At 39.1% G+C, this 19,462-nt stretch overlaps 1 protein-coding gene across 15 annotated transcripts in view; it reads right to left on the bottom strand.

Annotated features, from left to right (window-relative positions):
- The window catches only part of st3gal4 (ST3 beta-galactoside alpha-2,3-sialyltransferase 4), a 45,513-nt gene that overhangs the window by 17,092 nt on the left and 8,959 nt on the right, over window positions 1-19,462 (bottom strand). For 6 of the 15 annotated variants that reach the window (XM_079466045.1, XM_079466049.1, XM_079466042.1 and 3 more), the window contains exons 2-4: window positions 4,555-4,626; window positions 3,942-4,014; window positions 3,707-3,787 (exon numbers count right to left, since the gene is read on the bottom strand). In XM_079466045.1, the coding sequence (XP_079322171.1) occupies window positions 3,707-3,787; window positions 3,942-4,014; window positions 4,555-4,576 (176 nt within the window). In that variant the 5' untranslated portion in view covers window positions 4,577-4,626. Of the gene's footprint in view, window positions 1-3,706; window positions 3,788-3,941; window positions 4,015-4,554; window positions 4,627-5,503; window positions 5,837-19,462 lie in introns of all 15 variants that reach the window. The other 9 variants (XM_079466041.1, XM_079466053.1, XM_079466048.1 and 6 more) reach the window with 2 other exon arrangements.

Here is a 19,462-nt window from a genome sequence, read left to right as displayed (position 1 = left end):
TGGACCGCTGATTTTTCCCATCTACACGACATCCTCGAGACCCATCATACAGGCACACGGCTTCTCCTATCACTGTTCTGCTGACGAAACCCAGATTTACATCTAATTTCACCCAGACGATACCACTGTAACAGCTCGCATAACAGCCTGCTTAGACGACATCTCGGCTTGGATGAAAGAGCCTCACCTCCAGCTGAACCCTGCCAAGACAGAACTACTCATATTTCCGGCACACCCTGCCCAACTTGGCAATACCACAATCACTCCTTCTTAAACAGCCAGGAACCTCTGATTCATATTTGATGAACAGCTGTCCTTCAATGATCACATTGCAAGGACAACGCGGTCATGCCGATATGCCTTCTTCAACATTAGACAGGTTAGACCCCATCTCACTGAGCACACAGCACAACTCCTTGTCCAGGCCATCTCAAGGTTGGACTACTGCAATGCTCTCCTTGATGGTGTTCCTGCAACGGCTATAAAACCACTCCAACTGGTTCAAAACACAGCAGCATGCTTGATTTTCCAACAGTCCAAAGGGGCTCATGTGACACCCCTTTTCATCTCTCTCCACTGGCTACCGGTTGAAGCTCATATCAAATTCAAGTCACTACTGCTTACCTCCAGGACTATCACTGGATCAGCACCGGCATATTTTCACACCCTCCTACACCCCATCAAGAACCTGCGTTCAGCGAACCAGTAGCGTCTTGTATTGCCTTCTCAAAAGGGCAGTAAATCGCCTCACAACATTCTTCCTAACTCAGTCCGGTCAACCACATCTCTCACAACATTCAAAAAAACGACTAACTTCTCAATTTCTCTCAACAGGTAGTGGTCTAGCTTTTGTTGAAACTAGTAACTTTGCATTAGCACTTATTGTATTATTTCTCCTGTATGACATATCGCCTATTGCTCCCTAAACTCTCTGTAAATCGCTTTGGATAAAAGCATCTGCTAAATGACTAAATATACAGTGGGGCAAAAAAGTATTTAGTCAGCCACCAAATTTAGCAAATTCTCCCACTTAAAAAGATGAGAGGCCTGTTATTTTCATCATAGGTACACTTCAACTTTTAGAGACAAAATGCAGAAAATCACATTGTCTGTTAAGAATTAATTTGCAAATTATGGTGGAAAATAAGTTTTTGGTCAATAACAAAAGTTAATCTCAATACTTTGTCATTGCCAACAAAGGGTATATAACAGAGGTCAAACATTTACTGTAAGTCTCCACGAGGTTTTTACACACTGTTGCTGGTAGTTTGGCCCATTCCTCCATGCAGATCTCCTCTAGAGCAGTGATGTTTTGGGGCTGGGCAACACGGATTTTCAACTCCCTCCAAAGATTTTCTATGGGGTTGAGACCTGGAGACTGGCTAGGCCACTCCAGGACCTTGAAATGCTTCTTACGAAGCCACTCCTCCGTTGCCTGGCCGGTATGTTTAGTATTATTGTCACGCTGAAAGACCCAGCCACGTTTCATCTTCAATGCCCTTGCTGATGGAAGGAGGTTTTTACTCAAAATCACACGATACATGGCCCCATTCATTATTTCCTTTACAAATCAGTCGTCCTGGTCCCTTTGCAGAAAAACAGTAGGTATGGTGTTCTTTGGATGCAACTCAGCATTCTTTCTCCTCCAAACACAACAAGTTGAATTTTTACCAAAAAGTTATATTTGGGTTTCATCTGACCACATGACATTCTCACAATCTTCTTCAGGATCATCCAAATGCTCTCTAGCAAACTTCAGACGGGCCCGGACATGTACTGGCTTAAGCAGGGGGACACGTCTGGCACTGCAGGATTGGAGTCCCTGGTTGCTTAGTGTGTTACTGATGGTAGCCTTTGTTACTTTGGTCCCAGCTCTCTGCAGGTCATTCACTAGGTCCCCCCGTGTGGTTCTAGGATTTTTGCACACCGTTTTTGTGATAATTTTGACCCCACAGGGTGAGATCTAGCTTGGAGCCCCAGATCTAGGGACATTATCAGTGGTCTTGTATGTTTTCCATTTTCTAATAATTGCTACCACAGTTGATTTCTTCAGACCAAGCTGCTTACCTATTGCAGATTCAGTTTTCCCAGCCTGGTGCAGGTCTACAACTTTGTTTCTGGTGTCCTTTGACAGCTCTTTGGTCTTGGCCATAGTGTAGTTTGGAGTCTGACTGTTTGAGGTTGTGGACAGGTGTCTTTTATACTGATAACTAGTTAAAACAGGTGCCATTAATACAGGTAACGAGTGGAGGACAGAGGAGCCTCTTAACGAAGTTACAGGTCTGTGAGAGCCAGAAATCTAGCTTTTTTGTAGATGACCAATTACTTATTTTCCACCATAATTTGCAAATAAATTCTTTAAAAATCAGACAGTGTGATTTTCTGGAATTTTTTCTCATAGTTGAAGTGTACCCTATGATGAAAATTACAGGCCTCTCTCATCTTCTTAAGTTGGAGAACTTGCACAATTGGTGGCTGACTAAATACATTTTTGCCCCACTGTAAATCTAAATGTAATTCTTTTGAATGCAAATATATCTTTGTTGTTTTTTTAATTCTTTCCACCTTTGGTTTCATTTCATTGGGTGTTTTTTCTGCATTGGTTGTTGATTCAGTTCATGCAGGTGTTGAAATTGATTTCCTATCAAACAGTTCAAAAGTTCACCCCTGTATCGATTATTGGGGGTTGAATGACATCACAATGAAGAATTCCCATCCTTTACCACTGATGTCTTTAGCCTTCAAACTCCTGCAGTGGGCGACCATCTTCAAGAAGTTTTGTCTGCATTTCTGCCATTGTTTCTGCCTGTAGCCTTCACCATCTCTAGTGCCAGTCATAAATATTAAACGTGTTTAATAAAATCTTTAGTGAGGATGACTGGCTCATATATTCTAAGACTAAAATCATGACACGCTACACACTGAACGGTTTTATCTGCTATTGTAAACACTGACTTAGCACTGGAAAATATGAGAAACTAGTAACTTTGTTGAAACTAGTAACTTTGTATTAGCACCTATTTTATAATTGCTCCTGTTTGACATATCACTTATTGCTCTCTGAACTCTTTGTATGTCGCCTTGGATAAAGCGTCTGTAAAATGACTAAATGTAAATGCCTCAAACTGCTGATCTATGGGGTCAAATTAGTTAATGTGATTGGTTGCAGGTTTATGGCGTCATTAACAGCATTTTTTAAAACTGTCTTTGGTAAACTGCAGTTTTATAAAGAAAATACTCAGCAATGGTTTAAAATGATATATTTGCACATGCTTCACCTTAAAGCATATTAAAAACATCACATAAATATATAAACATTAAAATCTTGATTTTCACACGGGGGTTATTTAAATAGTCAATACTAGTTACTGTACATTTAACTGTTTGTCATTACAGCGAGTTTGATACCACAGTAGTTGTTTTAAAATCACAATATAAGAACCAACTTTACTATTAATCTACGGCAAAGAAGCGAATATGTGACAACAGCTTATTCATGTGCCAGCCACCGTAGTGCTTCAAAAGGGAGGAGTTAGCCATTTGTTAAAATTCACCCGACATACCACAAAATTAAAAACACTGGAAGTTTCATTTTAAATTAACTTGTAACTGTGTGTAATATATGGCAATGATAGCCTCGCAATTGCAATTTCTTCTCCACATACTGTCACACAAACACAGTCACACACGCTTGAATCTGACTTACTTCAAAGGAAGACTGCTCCACTTCCTCTTTGAGACATTAATATCACACTGAGAAACAGTCGGCTGAGGAGAGTTTCCACTGCTACCATAGTTCAAAGAAAAAGAAAAATGCTTCTGTTAAGATCAGCAGCAACATATACCTTCTGGTGGTATGTTGACTCAATCAAATGAAGATCAAAGAAGCAAGCCTGTGCGGTCATAAAGGACAAAGATAAAATAACTAAAACAGTACTGACCTGTCAAAGTAAATCTGTGAGCAATAGTAACAGATGAAGAAAAGCACAACCGGAAGGAGTCTTAAAAACCATGCTGGTAGAGAATAAGAAAAAGAGAGTGTATTGTACTATAGGATTTGTTCAAGCAATAGATCAACCCTAAAATAAAGAATTTCTGCGATTGAACATTACATTTACACATACACAGAAATGAGCCGGGCCCCAACTGCGAAAAAGTTTTTAAATATATACTTATATATACTTAAAAAAAGAAAATGGATGCCCACCAAAACTTGTGTCCTATTACCCCTGAAATTATTAGCGTTTGTCCGATTGTTGCCGGTTTTGTCAGTTCTGTGTAAATGTATTGCTGCACATCACATTACAAATAAAATCTTAATTAAAATATCATTACCTGAGGTCAACTGACTAAATTCCCAAAAACATTTTCATGAACCACCTGTAGTCCCTTTAAACCAGACGTCAACCCAATGCATCATGACATACAAGAACATCTCTTTGTTCAAATGTTTACAGTCAACTATATCTGTTTAAAACTTCACTTTACAAATGCAAAAAAGTTCAGAGCCCCATACACCCTCACTTAAAAACACAAGTGCACGTGTTAACTTACTTTTGGTTGCTTTTAAGGTCATCTTCAGTTATGCGTTTTCTCTCTGAATTTTAAACTATCCATATTGTCCTCCTGAATAAATAAAAATATTATGAACACATACAATATGTTTCAAATTCTCACTCTTGCAAATGAAAGTGTCATTTGGAGAGTTTGGCCACCGGCTGTGTTAAATCTGGCTTTAGGATTAACCAGGGTACTGAAGGTAAAAGGTGATTTATAAAGCCATAATATATAGATATACTGTAGAAAATCATTGCTTTCTTCTATGTTTAAGGAGACCACACTGCCTCTGATCTCTTCTTTATCTGATCAAAGTGCTGATGAGATACTAAGTCAGGGGTGCCTAATAGGTCGATTGCACAGGCGATGCTTTTAGATTTTGCCTTTTTGACTGAGCTGACTAACATGCTGAATGAGCTCAATTTAGAGCTGCAAGGAAAAGGTGCTCAACATGATCAGCTCAGTTAATGAGTTCAAAAGAAAACTACAGTTACTCGCATCTAAGCTGCAGCTGTCATGATTCTGCCGCATCATGTCAGGTTTCTCTTGGTCTTGTGGTAGGATCAAGACAGAACCTCATGTTTATGTGGAGAGGGTGATTTTATGGCTTGCCATACACTCTCTCCGGTCTCGTCTCTGTTCCCATCATCTCGTTTCCTAATTTTTGCTAATTATTTCATGCCCTACACCTGTTCCCCTCTTGATTGGTTCCTTTAATTAATGCCCCCGTGTCTTCTGTCCTGTGCTGGTTCATTGTGATTGTGTGGTAAGTTCCTGTCTCAGTCAGTGTAGTCTAGTCCAGTTATTTGTACTTATTTTCCTGTTATCTCTATTCTTGTCTAGTTTAGTCAGTCCATGTTCCTATTTCTATGTTATGTTTACACCCTTGTTCTCGTTTTACCCATCGTGGGTTTTTGTTTTGTCCTTTGTAAATAAAACCCCTTACCCGCTGTCTGCGTATGGGTCCTCTGTCCTTGTATCTCATGCAGAATGAATCAGCCAGTGTAGGACCCAGCAGACAGAGGGATCGTTGCGAGGGGGGGGGTCGATAACGCTGGGTTGCCCTTCAGGGTCGAGACCACCAGGCTCCCTTTCAGAGTCGGGGCCGTCAGGCTCCCTTCCAGGGTCAAGGCCGCCGGGTTCTTGTTGGGTGTCGAGGCCGCCGGGATCCCTTCCAGCGTCGAAGCCAACCAGCTGCAGGCTTTCCAGTCCGGTGCAGCCGGCATCAATCTGCGTCTGGGTCCTCTGTGCGGCACGAATTCAAAACATCTTATCTGAACTGCACAAGCAAGGAAAGGAGCCAGCACAACCTGACAGTCAGTGCTATATTTAGCTAATTTGAAAGGTCAGACTTTGACAAAAGTTTTTATGACTGCTACATTCATGTGCATTCCATTCAGAGATGAGCATGAGGTTGAGTCCCTGGCCCCAGACATGGGAAAGCTGTTTCAGATAAACCCATCAGCAGGAGGAGGAGATTTTAGCACTGCAGACTGACATGAAGGCAAGGGCCATTGGACAGTTTTGGAACCTTCTTGCAGAAGAGAAGTATCAAAATATCATAAAATGTACCACCTCACTGAGAGCACTGTTTGGCTCAATTTATCTATGGAAACCTTTTCGCACGTGAAAATAAATTAGTCAAAACACTGATACACCATGACTAATGACAATTTGGAGGCCTGTTTGAGACTAACTACCAGCAGCTACTGCCCAGATTTAGCAAAACTGTCTGATTCAATTCAGTGTAAGTCATCAGAATAAGGTAAATGGCCTGGCTATTGTAATCTGTTGTGCTATAGATCTTTTGAGTTTAGTGTTAAAGTATCAGCACTGAACATTGTTTTGCATTGTTGAATTCCATGTAGTGGATACGCATTGGAAGTGTAATAAAAAAAAGAAATGTGTTATAAATTTGCAGTGCCACTTTTGGCCAGTTTGACCCTTTTTCTCATTTACATGATATTATTAATCCACTTAAGCCCTCCGGGTCCCTCTGTGTTTGTCCCCACCTTTTTAAAGAAGTATTTGATGCGATTGGCCCTTTTCTTTTAGTTTTTACTAATAAGTGCCTTGATTCCGGAACTGTACTCAACTGTTCAAAGCATGCTATTCTTAAACCCCCTTTAAAAAGTCCTAATCTTCACCCAACAGTTTTATCAAATTTCAGGCCTATCTGTAATATTTCCTTTCTATAAATTATTTTGAAGAAAGTAGTTCTGCACCAGCTGTAGATTTTTCTGAATGAAAATAACGTTCTGGATGCTTTCCAATCAGGTTTAAAAAACTCCACTCTATAGAGACAGCGCTTGTAAAAGTTTTAAACAACATTTTATTGGCCACTGACTCAGGTGATGCAGTCGGGATGTTACTATTAGATTAAAGTGTTGCATTCGATACAATTGACCGTGAGGTCTTACTATCTCAGCTTGATCAAGTTGTGGGGATCAGAGGGAATGTCCCTACACTGGTATCCAGGCAAAGTGCTTTTGCTTATTTAAATGGTCTTGCTTCCCCTTATATTTCTGATCTCCTGTGTCAACATCAACCAGGAAGAAGTCATAGATCTTCCAATCAGAGACCGTTAACTGTTCCAAAATCCAAATTATAGTCCAGGGGTGACCACCCTTTTGAGGTAGCCAAACCTAAACTCCGGAGTTTAGATTACCTATGCACATTAGAACTTCACAAACTTTATACACTTTTAAAGAAAAGTTATAAACGTATCTTTTCGGTACATTTTACGACATGTGATGTTTCTTGTTGTTTGTTGTTGTTTTATTTCTAATTATAACTTTGTACAGCACATTGGTCAATCTGTAATTGTTTTTAATTGTGCGTTAAAAATAAATTAATAAATAAATTGAGATTGCTGAATTAATGTAAAAATGCACCAAATCAATTTGTGCATTTTCCAAATGAGAATGTAGCACTGCTATTACATAAACTTGGATTTCAGTGGATATAGTGTTTCAATACTCTCATATGGTAGTTTCACAAGAAAAATTTGCACAAGATTTGAGCTCCAGTAAATTTCGCAAACCTCAAAGCCAAATTTTAGACTCTTACAAAACAAACTGAGGTTTTGATAAGTCTTACAGGGCAATCTCAATGCAGTAACACTCTGTTTGTCTTTGGTGTTCAACCTAAGATAACAGCACATTGTGAATGAAACTTTGTACACCTACATAAAAGGTGCCTGCATAAAAGTTCTGAATCATACGTAAATAATCTCAAGATCATCACTCGTTTTACAGCAGCAAATTTGGAACTGTAATTTTCCACTGCATTCTGGTGAAAAAATTAGGCCTACTGTAAATCTACTCCAAAACAAAGAGATGTATACAGGTTTGTAACAACTGGAGGGTGAGTAAATGATAGGGTCAAGAATCGAAAGTTCCTGTCCTCCAGTGTATGTTTAACTGGCCTTGCCATCGCCTTGGCATCGTGGGTTTTTGTTTTTACGTTAATATGTTTATTATTTAATCCTTTGTCTGCTTACGCTTGGGTTTTGTCCTAATCCGTGACAGTTTTCTCTTACTACATAGTAGGCAAATCGGGGCGCAACATTAGTATACGCACATCCAAATCTCGTTGATGTTCATGAAAGGGAAATGCAAGTATTGACCTCAAAACTGATGAAAAAATGGTTTGTAAATCTGAATCTGCATCGGGATGAGACGAGCCGGATGACTTTCTAAAACGCTTAACGAGGTTAAACGTACCTAAACAACGAACGACCAGGGAAGCCTTTCTGTCAAGCCTTGTCATAAAGTGATGTTAAAAGAACAACTCCATTATAAGAAAACAGCTAAACATAGCCTACCAAAACAACGACTATGCAATACCAAATTTAAAAAATACACTAACTACTGTTAAAAGGGGATAACAATAGTCTCATTTTAAGCTTATTTATTTTAAAGAAACCACATAGGTAGCCAAAAATTTTACTCAAGAAAAAGTACTGTTACTTCAGAATAATATGACTCAAGTAAAAGTAGAAAGTAGTCATCCAAATAATTACTTGAGTAAGAGAAAAAACTACTTGGTGAAAAAACTACTCAAGTACTGAGTAACTGTTGAGTAACGTCTGATTGATTTTTGAACACAAGCATTCAATCAGACAGACAAAAATACAAAATAATCCTCTTTAGGCAAATTATAGTTCATCTAATAATTAAAAAAATAGCTTAAATTAAAAGATTCAAGTACTTCAAAAATAAAATAATAAAAAATAAATAAGCACAAGTAACAAAAATGTTCAAACCTTTATACTTCCTTACCAGGCTCTGGAGGCAGAACAAGAACAAGGCAGCATTAAACTCTCTCTCTCTCTGTTTGTGCGTGTTCATATATGTGTGTATGTATATATAGGAAATGTTTAAAATATGTGTAACCTAAAAGACAATCATTCGCCTATCCACAGCAAAAAAAAATATACAAATAAAGAGAAGAGAACGAACTTAGGAAACGTACATGTTTCCTCAAGTTGGATGTTGAGTTTATGCTGAAATGTCGTTTGTTTTGGTAGACACAGAAGACACCGCAAAATGTAGCTGCTGTTTCTCACTTTTACTATTCTGACATTTTTGTTTTGCGCAGAATGACACGCAGAATACCAAATAGGTAAAAAGTAACAAGCTCATTGTAGTCTAATGTAGCGGAGTAAGAGTTCTACGTACAGTGGTACTCGGTGGTGCCCCCGGCCTGTTAGGGGCGATGGGGGTCTGTGGTGAGGAAGGTGAGGAAGGTGAGGTGGGGCTGGTGGCGTGAGTAATAGTTGGAATCAGCTGTGCGCACACTGTTCCCGCATATCTCACGGAGGAGATCGGGAGCTTAAGAGGACGAGCGGCAGGACTGTTGACGAGAAAGGACCGGGCCCGGACATATATTAAGTTTGTATTTATGTTTTGTGGCCGGCAGTCTACCTTGAGGTTGTTGCCGGTCTTTTACTTCTTTGTAATTGTTTATTTGATTTGATCAATTAAAGTTTGTGAAATGTTCGCCGGTTCCCTCCTCCTTCCCTTTTATGGAACTTTGTTACAGTCCTATCTACACATAGAAAAGGTATTGCATTAAACAATATTCACCTACCACATGCACATCGGGTAAAAAATTACCGGAAATATTTAGAAAACAAGCGCGTGCTACAAAAACGAGCCATTCTATAAAGGGACATTTCAGCACTGGGAAAAAGGGCAATACTACAGGCAGTCGTATTAAGTGCATTTTTGGGAAACTAAATTCCTATTTAGAAAATCAATTGCTGCCGTCCACGTGATTGAAAACAACCTTTCAGTGAGAGATTTACTTTGCATGCATCGACACAGGCAGACTGCTTGGTCCAACTTCTCCATGGCGATGACGGTGTGCGGTTAAAATTCATAAGAAATCATTTGAAAGGGGGGGACACGAAAGGATTTTGAAAATTGAGAGGACATGTCCCCCTTGTCCACAGTGGAAATTACTACCAGTGTTGTTACGTTAGCAACTCTTTCACTAGATTTAGACTTTGGACCAGACTTTTCTGACCACTTCTACGACTTTCATTAAGAAGAAGTGCATAATGACAAACCTACTGTATCGTCCTTTTGGCTAACCTTAGCTTTCTCTAGTTTTAGTGCCAACGCTCTCTTGCTCTCTCTCCAGTTATTGGATGTGTACAGTATTAAAGCAGTGCTAGATAAACAATGACACTCAAAACTGCTTCGTCACACAGCTAATATTACAACAACATCATATCTTGGTTCTAACAAACAGAAAACCAATGTTTCACATATACTGATCCGAATCAAAGCAACCTCTTAGATGATCTATCTCTCCAACGTCTCTCTGCTGGAAAGTATCTGCATAGATATATATGAGTATCTCTGCTAAAAGCCTTAGCTCCGCCTAACTTTTTTCCTTCTTTCTTTTTATACTTAAAATCGACGGACCTTTTATTTTATGTATCGCTCTTTCTAATGCCCGCATGATCTCTTCCCTGTGTCAACATGAGAAGACGCGTTGTCGCAACCGCAACATATTTTTGGCTTTGTAGTTAATTACGAAAAAAAAAACATACAGCCTCTGTGGCTTCTCTGGCCCTAGAGTATATTGTTTTCCTTCTTTAACCTGGTACTAGGTATGAAGACATGGCAACCACTCGCGGCGAACATTCTGTCTCAACAATGTGTTCCAAACTGCGTAGTACTGAAATGTGCGCGTATTTTAATATCTACTTCTGGCCGCCTGGTGGGAGTATGTTTTTCCTTAATACGATGGTAACTACATCGAGTGCAAACCCCTGCAGCGTTGGAAACTTCAGTTAACTATTAATGTTAACTATTTTAATATATTCCCTGTTATTATAAATATCATAACTTTCGCAATCCTCAACTGATTTTCACAATTCAGGTGTCGTCGTAAAGGGAATTTTCAGCTCTGTCTAGAAATGTGATCCATTTTGAGTTAAGGGGTGTTTGAAAATTTTATCATCATACCTACTGGTCCTCTACTTTTCTCTTTCTATGATATGGTTGCCCTGTATTGCGGCCTCTATAGTCTTCCTAATTAAATGACATATTGCTGCCCTCTTAAAGGGATACTTCACACAAAAATGACAATTCTGTCTTCATTTGATCACCTTCGATTTGTTCCAAATCTGTTTAAATGTCTTTGTTCTGATCAACACAGTGAAAGATTGAAGAATGCTTCCAACCAGACAGATTTTGCCCCATTGACTACCGTAGAAGGAAAAAATACAATGGTAGTCAAAAGTACCCCTGAAATGTGTTGTAGTTCTTTGTAGTTGTGCCTTGTTAGCCCTCTCATTATCCTTTGTATTTAAGCCCTTGTGTTTCTTTGTCTGGTTGTTGAAGTCCGTCAGCTTCAACAACAAAAGTAACGTGCTTAGTGCTTATAGATATTAAATGGCCTAAATGCAATAGACAAACTCAGCTGTTCAATTCATAAAACCACTTAATGTTACAGAAAAAATTTAAGAGACTATTCCAAAAAAGAAACTGTACTCTTACTCCGCTACATTAGACTACAATGAGCTCGTTACTTTTTACCTATTTGGTATTCTACGCGTCATTGTTGTTATTCCCCCCGTGTACGCCTCGTTTTAATGTTTTATTTTGACAGAGAGAGAGAGAGAGAGAGAGAGAGAGAGAGAGAGAGAGAGAGACTTTTGCTAAAGGCTCTACCACATGACTGTGTTTCACCAATCAAACGTAGTTGTGCTGCGCAGTCTCGTTACGTGACCATACTCAATCTTAGTGGTGGGACGGGTTAGCTTTACAGTCGTATGGTCGTAGGTAGCAATAATGAGGCGTGTTTCCTCTTGAAGTTGCCACCACTGTTCACATGTTTTACACAGTACCTGTGTTTGTAATGCGTCATCTCTCCTAAATCCAAAATAATTCCATATAGCTGAAGTGCTGTTATATTTCACCACAAGGTCTTCGTCAGCCACCACAATTACCTCACTCTTCTCTTCTTCCTCCGCCATCGTATAACGGCACACGGTCGCAACTAAATTGACAGACACCTCACAAATCAATCTGAGCTTAGCTGACACTTCCTGGGGCTTCACCTGATTGGCCAAATAGCATGAACACGGGGGGAAAACTGTAATCCCGCTTGTCCCGCAGTCAGCTGTGCGCAAAGGCATCCGTGCCAAGGAGGTCTCGTTAGAGAGTACCTAAGTGCCAGCCCGCACTGCTCCCAATGAGCTGGACTCCGGGGATGGAGTCACCAACTTCCACGGAGCGATCTGCCAAGAGATCACGTCGGCTGTCTGATCGAGGTCGTCCGGGATTTGAATTGCCTGCTGGGACACCACCCACTGCTGACTCCAGAGGAGGTGTCGGGCGAGTTGCGACATCTGTCAAGAACGAACGCATCCTGACGGTTGACGTATGCTAGGGCAGCTATGCTGTCTGCAACATGTGAAATGCCTGCGCTTCTGGATCATGTTTAGATATGGCTTCTTTTTTTACCTATAGAGTTTTAGCCGGCAACGGCGAATGGCACGGTGGATTGTGTTCACCGACAATGTTTTACGGAAGTATTCCTGAGCCCATGTTGTGATTTCCATTAAAGTAGCATTCCTGTATGTGATGCGGTGCCTTCTAAGGGCCCAAAGATCACAGGCATCCAGTATGGTTTTCCGGCCTTGACCCTTATGCACAGAGATTGTTCCAGATTCTCTGAATCTTTGGATGATACTATCCATATTATGCACTGTAGATGATGATAACTTTAAACTCTTTGCAATTTTTCTCTGAGAAACTCCTTTCTGATATTGCTCCACTATTTTTTGCCACATCATTGGGGAATTGGTGATCCTCTGCCCATCTTGATTACTGAGAGACACTGCCACTCTGAGAGGCTCTTTTTATACCCAATCATGTTGCCAATTGACCTAATAAATTGCAAAATGGTCCTCCTCCTGTTCCTTATATGTACATTTCAGTTTTCCGGCCTCTTATTGCAACCTGTACCAACTTTTTTGGAATGTGTAGCTCTCATGAAATCCAAAATGAGCCAATATTTGGCATGACATTTTAAAATGTCTCACTTTCAATGTTTGATATGTTATCTATATTCTATTGTAAATCAAATATAAGTTCATGAGATTTGTAAATTATTCCATTTCTTTTTTATTCACAATTTGTACAGTGTCCCAACTTCTTTGGAATCGGGTTTTTACAGCAAAATCTTAACACTCATTCACAGCTAAGAAGGGTTTTTAAACGGCTCTTTTGGATCAGACCCGGTAGGACGAGTCGATGGAAGGAAAACTTTCCGGCATCTTGTATGTTTGTTTGTTTCTATATGTGCGCACACTTCACTATGAATGACAATAAATGCGACGCTCTGTATTGTATGGTCTCTTTAGCGATGGAAGTCTGCCTTCCAATAAACCGTAAATCAATCATCAGGGACTTTTTTCTTTACAAAGTGATGTTAGTAACTACTGGCGTGGCATGCGTAATACAGTGTTTTAGTCATTTTACTTTTAGTCGTGTTTACTTAACACCAACCAATCATGACATGACTATAAATAGGCCAAGGGTCAAAACATAGCTTTAGAACAATGGATGCAAACCATGTAGACAGAGTACGGGGAGATGGAGGGAGAGTCAGAGGATGAGGCAGAGTTCGAATTAGAGGAGGAGGAATTGTAAGGGGAGCAAGAGCAGAAGAGGACGAGTAGAACGAGGGGGAACAAGAACAGGGATCTCGAATGACATTAGGGCTACAGGCATTGATCATGTGATAAACTACAGTTTAACAACGAGAGTGGCTGGGCAGAGAGTCCACCCTAATTTGAGTTGGTTTACAGTGGCAAGTCTAATACGAATCTTTAGAAATGAATCAGGAGTGTAACTGTTATGTACCCATGTTCTAATGTACAAATAATGTAATAGCTATTTCAGCATAACAAAGAGTAGGCTATAATACATATATTTTACAGTAGTACCCTTGCATTCATTTTCTACAGTGCACTTCATTGGTCATAGTCTGGTGAGGTATCAATCTGTTCAAACAACTGTAAGAAGACAATCTGACCATACAGTATATTGTATAAAGTAGTATTATGTTACAGTTTATGGCACACACTCACACTGTTCCTGAGTCTTCTACAGAGTGAAAGGCGGAGGTTTCATTGTGGGCGAGGTCACATATTCACTGAAGAGCAAGATACAGCTATCAGGAATTTGGTTTTGGCCAAATTGGTGAGTCCCTCCCTCGCGAAAGAAAATATATGTATATTTCGTACTGTGTACAGTATTCACTGTATCCAAAACCACAAATACTTACAGAAATATATATATATATATATATATATATATTACAGTGAATTTTCAACATCTCTCTGCCAATTTCTTTAAATCTTATACAGAAATGTAAGAAGAGCTTTAGGTTGTGAATGACTGTGTAGATGATATATCCAAAAATATAACATTATGGTAAAGGTGTTTGCAAAAGAAGACAAATGTTTGCTTTTGAAATGTGTTTGTAATATCCTTAATGTAGTGCATAATTTTGCAAGAGATATGAGGCATTTTGCATTTTGTATATGCAATTCTTGGATTTGTGTGTAAAGTCTTGAAAAAAGAGGGCAACGTTTTGAAAATGTGTGTCAGCAGTTGAAAAAAACTGTAAATACATTTTTGTTTGTATTTCTGCACTTATATCTCTGTTTAAAGCTGTTGTTATTGCTGTAAAGCACTAATTCAACACAAGTACTCAAGGTTAAATCAATAAAGCGCTCCGTGATTTAGTTTTGACGCGCCACTATTACAAGAGCCGCTGCAGTAAAGTGTGAGTCTCTGTTATATACAGTTGTTCTCTTGATGTTTAAGAATACGTATATTTATTTATCTTCTGTGTTAAATAATGTATCAACATTGTTTGTCTTTATTACACGGCTTGTTGGAATACTGGATTCTGATTGGCCAGTCACGACATTTGCAGGTTCGTTATAGCCAGATAACAACCTCTCAAAACAAATAACACACAGTAACCCCGGATGCAGCAAATAATGTTGACAGTTTCTTTGACAAATTAAATGTAAATCTGTCTTTTTGTAACATATATAACGTTATATTTACAAATTATTCAACCAAATTGCCAGTTCGTGACATTTGAACGTAGTTTCTTACCTTATAATAGAAAGTAAACCGCTTTTCCCCGCAGAAGGTCTGTATTCGGTAAAAATCAGCTAATTCAATATTTGAAATTCACATTTCATGTTCAGTTTTTTCTCTTGTGGGAAGCAGCTGTGTAATAAGTGGGATGATGTACAAGCAGGCGGCTGTTATCGCGAAATATGCCCCTTCAGTGTGATACAAGATACCTGATCACACTGTCAGATCTTATTTTCGCGATAACAACCGGCTGTCTGTTTATTATCCCTTACTTAATATAGCTTTGTAGTCTTTCTGCAAGTCCCCACAAAGTTAATAAATTCCCCATCAAAGTCATTAGAGCCCTGTTTACAGTGCACCACAGAAAAGTGTTTCGTGTCCACTATTACTATTAGCAGTAAATAAAAAACTTTTTTATTTACCGCGTCGTAGGGCTGTGCAATTAATCGCAATCGCAAAAAAATTGCGATTTGAGCACATGCGATTTCTAAACCGCACAAAGCTGCGATTTTATTAATTAATTTATAACTCAGAATACTAAAACTGTGTTGTGCGCATGTTAAGATGTTAACCTATCAGAGCTCACTCTGCGAACTGTGCAAAATACGAAAAAAGCTGAGAGGGACAAGAACAGAATAGGCGAACGGGAGGAATCGATATAAAATATGGATGCAGGTCAGAATAAAAATGATTTGCTGTCAAAAAGAAATTCAACATCAGTCGTATGGGAGTCTTTTGGATTTAGGAGAAAAGACGTGTCAGAGAGCAAGGTAATCTGCAAGACCTGTGAAATGATTATTGCAACGAAACGTGGCAATACAACAAACCTGTTCCAACACTTAAAACAGCGGCATAAAAAACTATATGATCAATGCATGTCAACAAAGTCTGTCGAACCTTACAAAAGCACACACCAAATCCAGGCTGAACAAGTATCCATCGTTGAAGCATTTGCAGGCGTAACGCCTTATGAGAAAGGCTCTAAGCGCCACAAAGAAATAAACGAAGCGATCACTTATCACATTTGCAAAAACATGATGCCTGCGTACATCGTCAGTAAAGACGGTTTCCGAAGATAAATAAAAAACACTCGACAAAATATACCAGCTGCCCTCGCGCACTGATTTCACACGAGTTGTTATTCCCGAAATGTATGAGCAGTAGCGGTTTTAGGCACGGGCGAACCGGGCAATCGCCCGGGCGGAATTCTTTCATGTCACATGGGGGGCGGCACCGGCACGAGCAGTAAAAGAAAACTCTGGAGCGTTTTGAACAAGCGTTAAGAGCGAGTGATTTACATGTTAAGTCAATGCAAAGACGCGATGACCTACTTGCGGTGCGATTCGCGCGAATGAGGTGAATTGAGCGTTTGCGTTTTCCGCGCGAGTTGAAAAATCTGAACATTTGCTAATCAGGAGCTTGCTCTAGTAGTGCCGTGATTATTTACATTTACATTTAGTCATTTAGCAGACGCTTTTATCCAAAGCGACTTACAAAGAGTTCGGGGAGCAATAAGCGATACCCTATGTCATACAAAGAGCATATACAAAGTTACTAGTTTCAACAAAAGCAAGACCACTACCTGTTGAGAGAACATTTTTTTATTTTTATTTGTCTGTCAGGTATTCTCCGAAGATGTGAGTTATTTGGAAGAAATTATTATCATTTAGCGAGCGGCAGAAGCCCCTCCCATGACGCGAATTCAATTAGTGGGCTAAAGTCAGTCACACACCACCTCGACTTTCTTCCAAATATCGCACATTTTATCCATAATGTAATGAATACAGGCCTATAGTTCCTGCACATTTTGTTTTTCTGAATTGTGTGAAATGGCTAATAAAAAATAAGTAATACAAAACGATTATGGCCGTGACTCGTTTCCTGAGTGACAGTGTTGGGGGGCGGGGGGGAAATCTGTTGATTGTCGAGTGCCAAATAAACAGAGATGGACAGGAAAAGGTCAAAGCCATCAGGTGCACAAAAATAAAAGATTTGTGCAATTGAGAAATATAATTTTCTCTTTCACCTATGTTGTTTTAAAAATTATGACGGTTTGTCTTAATTTTGTGTGTGTGTTCTATTTTTATTTATCAAATTTTCGGGGTGGGTGTTGGGGCGCTTAAAGGTGTTCTCGCCCGGGGTGCAATTCAATGTAGAACCGCCATTGTGTATGATAAATGTAAGGCAGACGTTGAATGCGAACTTAAGCAGGTAAACATGTCAATACCACAGATATGTGGTCCAGCAGAACGATGGAGCCGTATATGAGCTTAACGGTGCATTATATTAATGACAACTTTGAAATGGAAAGTCGATGCTTGCAAACAGCATTCTTTCCAGAAGATCACACTTTTGTGACAAGTTTATTTTAGAAATTTATGTAAGTTAATCAGAATTTATTTTATGTTGTCTGTTTTAAAGACATTTATTTAAAGTTCTATTAATGTTAATACTATGTTATTCCACTGTGGAATGTTTTGTTATGCACTTCTGGTACATTTAGAAGGTTACATGCTTGAAAAAGTAAAACAATTACCAAAATCGCAAATAAAATCGCAATTGCAATATTGCTTATAAAAATCGCAATGTGATTCTTTTTTCCATATTGCACAGCCCTACTGCGTCGCTACAATATTTAGAAACTTTCTTACTGTAACTCAGAGAACAGAGCATAAATTTAAATCATTTGAAGTGCTTGCGTTGAACATAATTATTCCTAACAAAAGTAAAAAACCATTGCTTTATTTTACATTGGCTACGGTGTATAGACCCCTGGTCCCTAAACTGATTTTCTGAAAGAGTTTGCGGACTTCCTATCGGACCTATTGGTTAACGTTGATAAAATACTAATTGTCAGAGATTTTAATATCCACGTAGATAGCGCTAAGGATGCATTAGCACTGGCGTTTACAGAACTACTACAATCTTTTGGGGTAATACAACACATTAAAGGACCCACTCATCGATTTAATCACGGATTTAATTAACCAAACTGACGCAGTATAAGGCCTAATATTTATTAGTGATGCATGCAAGGATTACAGAATAACCAAAAAAATGCAAAGAATGGCAATCACTGATTTTTGAAATCCAATACAAAACCAAATCAGAAATAGTGTCTAACTATTGTGTCCCTTGTTGCACGTCCTGTTTGCTCGTTCTGGCAGAGGAACAACTGACTCTGACCAAACTGCAGCAAACCAAGGCCAGACTTGAGATCCGCCTAAAGGCTACTCTCAGACAAGCTGGTCTCTCCACATCAGATGAGAAGTCTGAAATCATTGTGGAGTATTTTACATGAAGTCTTTTTTTTTTTAATTCAATATATCTATACTTGATGCTTGTTATAAATATCCTCAATGTACAGTGTTTGTGTTGTAGGTCTAAGATGAGCGGCCTGCAGGAAGAGGATGTGGTGGGGTTTTTCTTGTTTTTAGTTTTTTTTAAATGTGTGTGTTTTCATTTCAAATAAAAATACACTTATATTGACCCCACATTGGCTATTCTACTTGTTGCTCTTTACATATCTATAGTTCTACATTGTGATTTCCTATCCTGTTTGAGCACTGGTTATCCAGCACTGGTTATCCATATTTGGTGATCCTGAAAAGTTACTATCCGGATCAGATTGATCCAATCCGATGTTGCTTTAAAAAACTGGCTCCAAAAGTAAACTGGATTACGTGATCACGGATCGCAAAAAAAGGATTACTAAATCCGGATCAATTTTATCCGGATTAAACCTTTTGAAAAACCGGGCCCAGACGATTCCTCCCAGCTATCCAAATTGGCAGAGTGCATTGAAGATATACAACATTGGATGACCTGTAATTTCCTTCTTTTAAATTCTAATAAAACAGAAATATTACTTATCAGACCAAAGACACGCAAACCAAATATTTCTGATTATAAACTGCAAGTTGAAGGATGTACTTTTTCTCCAACAAATACAGTAAAAGATCTAGGCGTTATATTAGCCAGCAACCTGTCATTTCGAAATCACATCTCAAATGTCACAAAAACAGCCCTTTTCCACCTAAGAAATGTTACCAAGTTACGAAATATTCTGTGTGTTGCTGACGCGGAGAAGCTTATTCATGCATTTATGACCTCAAGACTTGACTACTGTAATGCGCTACTTAGTGGTTGTCCTGCATTTATTCATAAGGTTTTATTTTTATTTGTTCATCCGTCAGGCTACAGTGATTAGGTAGGCTTTAACGTATTCAGCCTTTCAGTATAGGCCTACAGCAAAGTAGAAA

Source organism: Barbatula barbatula, assembly GCF_947034865.1.
Source record: "Barbatula barbatula genome assembly, chromosome: 10".
NCBI lineage: Eukaryota > Metazoa > Chordata > Actinopteri > Cypriniformes > Nemacheilidae > Barbatula > Barbatula barbatula.
Note: the sequence above shows the minus strand (reverse complement) of the source record. Positions and strands in the feature narration are given on the sequence as shown.